Source organism: Echinococcus granulosus (genome assembly GCF_000524195.1).
Source record: "Echinococcus granulosus chromosome Unknown EG_S00076, whole genome shotgun sequence".
Lineage (NCBI taxonomy): Eukaryota > Metazoa > Platyhelminthes > Cestoda > Cyclophyllidea > Taeniidae > Echinococcus > Echinococcus granulosus.
The window spans coordinates 387,799-395,392 of NW_020170456.1; the positions used below are offsets into that span (position 1 = coordinate 387,799).

The window sequence follows — 7,594 nt, forward strand, 5'->3', positions numbered from 1 at the left end:
CAGGAATGTGAAATGACGAAATCACCGTAAACCTTTACCTACCCAATGAGGCTGCCACTTAAAACTGCGCTATCCTTTGGCCCATATAAACAAAATATTATGAATAGGTTTTGCTAATTATGCAACAATATTAGTTCGTTCAAATAAAATCTAGAATCAACCTTGGGTTAATTAATACAGGATGCTTCCGCCCACAATAGCCGGTACCAGAAAAGGCCATCGAAACAACACCCTCCTACCACCTCCCACCACCACCAATCCCACAAAACAACCAACGCGCATCGACCTCACACCCGCGGAAGTGCACACACCAACCCCCCGCCGAAGGAGATTCTTGGGTCCAACAAGCGTCTCATTTTAAGAGGAATATGAAACTTCAACCCGAAATCTCATCCACGTCGACCTCTTTTCCGCCTAAGGTCGAATGATATCTCGCCGAAGTCATTGGATTCTCCCGAATCGATGCAGATCGCCTCAGTGTCTGAAATTTCGGGGATAGCTGCAGCCGCACGCCTTGTGAGGCCAAAGCCTCTCCGAGGGGCCTTACCGCCAAATCCACGTCTCCCACCTCCTCGTCTGCGGCCGGTGGAATTTTGTTTTTCAGAAATCGAATGGGCACTCGAACTTGGTCGATCGCAGCCGGTACGAAAAACATTTTCACCGTCCTCTGACACCTCCTCAATGATATTCAGAAGCATTTGATCTTCTGTTTCACCCCGCGACTCATCTGAAGAGGTGGCAACGAAGGGGCTGGTTATCCGTTTCAATCGTCTGCGGGTAGATACAGATGTGTCCGATATAGCTTCCTCTATGGACTAAAAGGAAAACTGTAAATAGTCGGGCAGTGAAATTGGGAGATACATTGCTTGTGTGGACAAAATCTGTCTGCCTAGAGTTGAAGCTGTGCCTTACCCAGCATCATTATTTAATTTTTTGTAATTCAGACCTTTGGTCCACTTGTAACGGGTCGACTATGGGAGGAACAATTGCCCTCCCCGTGATTTCACCAAAATTGGTTCAAGAAAGCTACCCTGAAAAACGGTGACGAAGCCTCGTGCAATACGAACACTTCAGGTGAATTTTCTCATTGACTTTGACCATGCGTTCAAGGCATACAAATGAACATTGTGCTTAATCACAGGTGCTTTGAAAGTGTTGCTTTAGACAGGCATGAGAAATGGGACATGGTTTATACCCCGTAGCATTGACGCATATTTTACCTGGGCATTTAAGGAAGAATGCACATTTCAAATCAAGTGATGGTAACATACCTCTGTTTTGACAGAACCGGCATCAATGACTGAAGCGGAAGGAGTAGATTCGTGCATTGGAGGTCCTGAAAATTAGAAAACAATTAACCAAGATGTTATTCCCGAAGTCAACTCCTGCAGATTAAAGAACAGAGCGGTTCTTTCCTGGAACGAGAGGATAATTTGATCGTCTTAAACGTAGCTACAGACGTTCGACACTGAGCTAGTAAGAAAAAAGCAGCTTCCCAACCAACTACCTCCATTCAAATGTGACAATTCTTACAGTAAATTCAAAAAAAGGCTGCCATACAAAGGCAGTTGTACGACGCGCTCAAACACGACCGAATATGAGCACTTCTTGCCCTGTCAGGCAGCCTTAATACTAATAACTCACGAATTAGATCCAACAATGTGAGTTTTGCACCAAACATCTGTGCCATTTTCTTCACTATTCCAGCTAAGTAAACGATCTCTACACAAACCAACTTAGGTTGCGTCACATTACTAGCGCCAGGCATAAAGACCGAGACAACCAGAGGAGCTGGAGAAGAAGGCATCACTTAAAACGGACGTTTCATGAGAGTACCAAAGAACAAGGGAAAGTGGTGTTGAAACGCCAGTAGAACTACCCAATTTCCCACATAAAACTATCTTAGGGAACGATTTAGGCATATGGTGACTCGACCTTACCACCACTTGCAGCTTTATCATCAACCTCAGCTTTCCTACGAATGTTTGCGAATCGCATGACCTCTGGGATGATTTCCTCTTCACCACATCGGACTTCAGCCAGATGACCCCGAGTCTGAGCCATCATCTTTGCCACAGTAGTGTGGATGGCCTCGTTGTCAGCACCAATGACGAAGTGGCGCAGCGCCGTGGCCATCTCCACCTCGGTGAGGAGCTCTAACTGGAGCTTAGAGTTTGAGGCAAAGTAACGGCTGATGAAAAATTCCACATCGTTTACTGAAAAGCCGCCTCGCTCCGTTGCGGAATTCAAACCTGTCCCGGGCTGAGAGAAGGCAGTGGTGTTAATGGCGGTTCCACGACACGTAGCGTCATCGCGCTTGGTAGTGAAGGTGATCAGGTCCTGAGAAATGTTGAAGCAAAAGTAGCCTTAAATTAACCAAAAATGGACGATTTCCCTTTACACAATCATCCACGAAAAAACACGAATCACACATAGCAGATCGTCAATAATTTGAGATGAAAGTGAAGGAGAAGTGGTACTGACCTTGGGATTGGCCACGCGTCCAACAAACTTCTGACCAAATCGAAGTGCGCTGAATCTCTCAAAACCACCGCTTGTGTCAACGCGCAGTCTGACCAGCGGTTCTGACGGCTGTTTGAATATCATCGCTTCTGACGCACCCTCCTCTGCCTTCACCACGCGTTCCTGCTGACGTGATTCTGCGGTCACCACGACAGCTTGATCGATAGCTGCCTGGATGCGCGCAGTACACAACTGCTCCACGCGCAAGCCCACATCGGGTGAATTGACGTCTACCTCTGATAACTCATCTTTCAATACCACCTCCTCGAACACGAACCTGCGTACCGAGCGCAATGGCAGTTTAGTCAACTGGAAATGAAAAGACAACACACTCGAGAAAGATGGCGGAATAAGAGGCGAAACAACGAAGGACGCACCTTGAATTCCATGTCTCGAATCTCCAAGAGACCGGCACACTTTTCAACTGCTTCGCCTTCACTCAACGAGGTGGCCACCGAACTTCCCGGTTGGATTACGTAGAAATTGCCCGTACCATTCCACTCTGGCTCAATTCGACAGCTGTGCTCATGTCCCCAAACCACTAGATCGAGAAATGAGGGCAAAAAGTTCTCTGGAAGATATCCAGTGGGTCCATGACGAACTCGGTTCTGATGAATTACCGCGATCGAAAACCACTCGCCCTGGTCCGGTCGAAGAAAGGTGATCTTGTTGTCACGAAAGAGACGATGCAAGCGCTCTTCTCGAATCGCGCCAATTCCATAGATTGCCAAATTGGTAGAACCCTTGCGAAACAAGAGAGGGCTAACTTCCAGTTCCTCCACACTATCGAATTTGCCGAAGAGGTTGATGAAACCACAGGTGTGGAGGAGGTCTGGAGGACAGACGCTGCCAAATCCGCTCGGGTCGTCGTGGTTGCCGTGGATGGCGAAGATGGGGAGGCCAATGTTGAGATTTAAATCGAGGTAGTTGACACCAGGATAGGAAGTGTTGGCGAAGATGAGCGCAGGATTGCTGAGCAGTTCGAATTGAACTGGGCTTTCGTCGAGGCAGTGGGTGCGAAAAAGTCGGAGGACTTCATTCAGACATCGAATGGAGGGACGAACCTCGTGGAAGAGATCGCCACCTTGCAGGATAAAATCAACCTTATGTTCTTGTCCCAAACAGAGAATTTCTTCTAGAGTCTTAAAAGTGTCGCTGCCACGTATTCCATCTTTTTCCATATAGCCCACATGATTGTCGGAGGTCAATAGGATGCGAAATGTGTTGTCTAGACCCTGATCAAAGATGATAAAGTAGTGTTAAGATTGCAAATAATAGATCTCACTAGTTCATACGAATTCAATTTGAAATTAAGAATAGATACATCCATCCAGTCCGTGGTTCAGGGTATGGTGCAAATTCATAAGGGCAGATAAAACATCAATTGCCACAGCAAAGTTTACGTTCTAAATAATAAACTACTGTATTTGGGACAAAACAATGCCCATCTTGGCTTCAGTTAGGCAAACGTGAGTAGAGTCGCACAATACATCACAGAGCATCTAAGACAATATTGCAGTAGAATATCAATACCCGAAAGTAGTGAAATGACTTCAACGTTAATACAACAGAAATAATCACTACCGCCCCACCGCAGAGGCAATTTACAAGGAGCCTAAGGTCTAAGCTAACTTCAAGGTCATGGGCTGCGTTTGTATTCCCGGTAGCAAACAAAATCAGCAGAGAAAAATAGCCAAATGGGTTTCTTCCATACTTTAAATTCTCCAATAATTTTTTATGGCTTGTTTTATTTTATCACCATATTGTCAGCGTGCATGGAGAACACGTCTGGAACCCTACATTTTGAAGTCCATAAAATTGTTTTAACCTTTAATATTTTTAAATATCTTTTTAATAAATTTCGGTAAAGTTTTAAATATAGGAAAACGCAATATTTAACTTTGATAGTGCCTGAGGCCGAAGTTAACCACCATTATCTCCCCCACTTGGAACTTTTGATAAAGAAAGTTTGTGAATTTGAGCACTCATAATGGAACAAGTATGAACAATGCGAAAGTAGTTATCGCACGACAATGGTTAGGCGGTAATTGTGCCCATGCCTAAAGCGCGCGCCCTGGAATCGCTTCAGTTGGTGGTTGGTTAGCCCCTCCTAATGGGTGCAATCAAACGCCCCAGCAAGAAAGCCTACCTCGCGGTGATACCAAACGACCCTTGCGTTGAAACATTTTCCCCCTTTGGGATGACTATGTGTCAGACCCGTCAGAATCTAACCTTAACGACTAGAAGCAGGTACCCCGACCGACTCAAACAGGAGCTTATAATAGAACAATAACTTTGACATTGATCGCCATAAAATCCAATTAAGCAAGGTGGGAAAACCCCATCGGCAGGTGCATGTCAAACACTCCGTCACACACAAACACCCCCAGAAAAGCAAAAAAAGTACCATAGTGCGAACACATTAGAATGCATAGAAAAAAGGCAGATACACAGTCATAAATTAATAACAGATGGAGACACACACAAGCAGACACATCAAGAGATTGACAGAGAACAGATGTCCGAGAGTTAGTTGAAAGCGAAATGGCAATGAACGTGGAGGAGACTAGCAACTGTACAGCTTGTCACCGTCCATTGGCGGTCGAAGCGGAGGCGGTGGTGGCGGGAAGAGGAGTGTGGTCGCAATAGCATGCATCGCACACGCGATTGGGCCAGTCGAGCCCCCGCTGTGGCACCGGCTGGCGGCGGCTTGAGCATCCTGCACAGACGCCTCGCCCGCACGCTCGGCAGTGGTGGATCGATAAACGCGCACCAAAGGCGCCACCGCACAGCACGCATTGCGTACACTCCTCGTCCGGCTGCCAGTAATCTGGTCTCACCGCTGCTTTCACCAGTTCTACATGTACATACAGTTAAAATGTTATGCCCATTCGCTTTCACCTCCTAGAATGGCAGCTACGATTACTACTAGGCTTGACCAAAAAGTAAACGGTGATGAAAAAGAGGAGACGCACGCTTAGGAGTGCTGAAGACAGGAGCAATGTAGCCTGCAGTGGCGGAGAGGAGTTCAAAAACTCGCCGACTGGACGTCCCAGCGGAAGATCTAGGGATATCAGGACTGCCAGAATAACGTGAAGCCATGGCAGTGGAGGCAGAAGAACTACCATTGGAATGGGTCTTCGAAGCGTAGCAGCTGTAATTTGCAGTGGATTAGTCAAATTGAACTGACTAAGGAGTATTGAACTCTTTACACAACGACAAAATGACAGTCCTCTAAAGTACGAGGACCACTATCAAAGTCGATACTTTAGAAAATAATATGAAAATGATTAATGGGGGACATCTTAAAAAGTCACAAAGATAAAGATCACTATCGACTACAGGAGATTGTTTAAAAAACGCTTTAGTGCCAGCTAACCACTCACCGATCGCACACCCGCACAGCCGCTTCCACATACCCGCGATCGGGAACGGGGATACGGTGTTTGGAGCAGCTGTCGCATACCCCACGACCACACGCTCTACAGTGATGCTTCTCTGCGTCGTCTGTAGGCGACACTTTGGCGCCGGCAGTGTCTGCGGAGCATACGGCAGAGGGGGAAGTGTTGAAGGTAGTGGCGTTGGAGCTAGCGGAGGTGGGGAAGAGGTAACCACAACAAGCACAGTTGATGATCTGCGAATTGGGCTGCCAGTAGGCGGGAGCCACAGAGTCTGCAATAAAATCGCTCAAGAGACGCGTCGGTGGGCCGGCCAATTGAGAAACCTGCTCGCTCACGCTAGTAAGACCATCCACCACCAGTTGACCAAATGGATGCGCGCCCTGTAAAAGAACAATGGCATTAAAAATTTAAGCAGCCGGTACACTAATAATTTGTAAAACATAGCAAACAACAGGCCTGGTATAGATTAAGATATAAAAAGGAATTGGAGAGCAGGTAGGTCTGGCAATGTGGGTTCGAGAGAGCGACTGTTGGGGGCAATAGTCATGTGATTGACCTGTAGGAGGGAGGTCTCGCCTGGCCAGAGGTGGACAACCTGCCAATGGATCTGGGGCGAGTCCTCGGGTGGGGGATTGCCGGACCAATGAGCACGACTACGGTACACCACACCGTGATGTGGACAGCTCAGTACGTAGCCCCACCACAGGTACTTCATCACTCCCGTAACCGCATTCTCCCTCTCCTCCAGCGCCTTGGGTACAAGGACTATGGGACGGCCCATCGCGTAGCAGCGCTGCAGGAAGATGAAGAAAGAGCTAACACAAATGCTCTTTGAAAAAAGACTAAGAAAGGGCCCTGTCTACTTCATAGCCAATGGAGCAAACTAGGCTAGTTCATTTAATCAGAAGCACTAAATGACAGGTCACTGAATGTATGCACAATTTTGGCTTCAATACCGCTGCCATGAACATCCCTTCCCCATGACATCAAACCTACTAGATATTACTAGTTCACAAATGCATGCCTAGCAATGTAGCAAACAAGTGCACGAAAAACTACTTCAAAAGGGGCGAAATAAGCTCTCATGAAGGATAGGCTAATCGAAACCAAGACTTGGACGAGGTTGGAAAATTTGTTTTGAAGTAAGAAAGCTGTTGGATCAGGATTTTGGTTAGATTGGAAGAAGTGAAATTGATCAACATTCCAATTTCTGCCGTTGTAACTAATGTGATCCAGGTCCATGGAATTGAGAAAGTAGGTAGTCCGATTACTTGTTCTGGCAACCATTAAGCAGCGAAAGATGATATTTCCCGTTTTTTAACCAGGCTTCAGCCTCGTCTGAGCAAAAAAATGACTTGCACATGAAAAAGTGAATAGTTGGCGAGACGGTTGGTGGGGGGTCAGGCAGGAGGAGCCCTGTGTCACAGCAAGACTGCTTCTTCACCCGCCTAACAGTGAAAGAACCGTCCATTTCGCCTGAGATTGTTAGTCCAGTGTCAAGTTGATAACCATATCAGGTGGAGAGCATGGAGGATGAGAATGACGTGCTATCCCCCTGTCGTTTATCCCAAAGGGCAGTATGAGGTCTCCTTACCGGTAAGTCAAGTGATAGTAAGAGGTCCTGAGTCGTCACCCAAAAGCCAAGGATAGGATTTACCTTCCAATAGCTG

At 46.8% G+C, this 7,594-nt stretch overlaps 1 protein-coding gene across 1 annotated transcript; it reads right to left on the minus strand. All coding sequences in view use genetic code 11, as the record gives it.

The window, feature by feature from the left end:
- Window positions 1-389: 389 nt before the first annotated feature.
- On the minus strand, window positions 390-3,704 carry EGR_07425 (Double-strand break repair protein MRE11A; the record flags this gene model as incomplete). The annotated part of the gene is made up of 5 exons (XM_024496674.1): window positions 390-815; window positions 1,272-1,336; window positions 1,941-2,340; window positions 2,485-2,832; window positions 2,901-3,704. 5 exons carry the CDS (start codon window positions 3,702-3,704, stop codon window positions 390-392), a joined length of 2,043 nt encoding a protein of 680 aa, XP_024348961.1.
- Window positions 3,705-7,594: the final 3,890 nt, after the last annotated feature.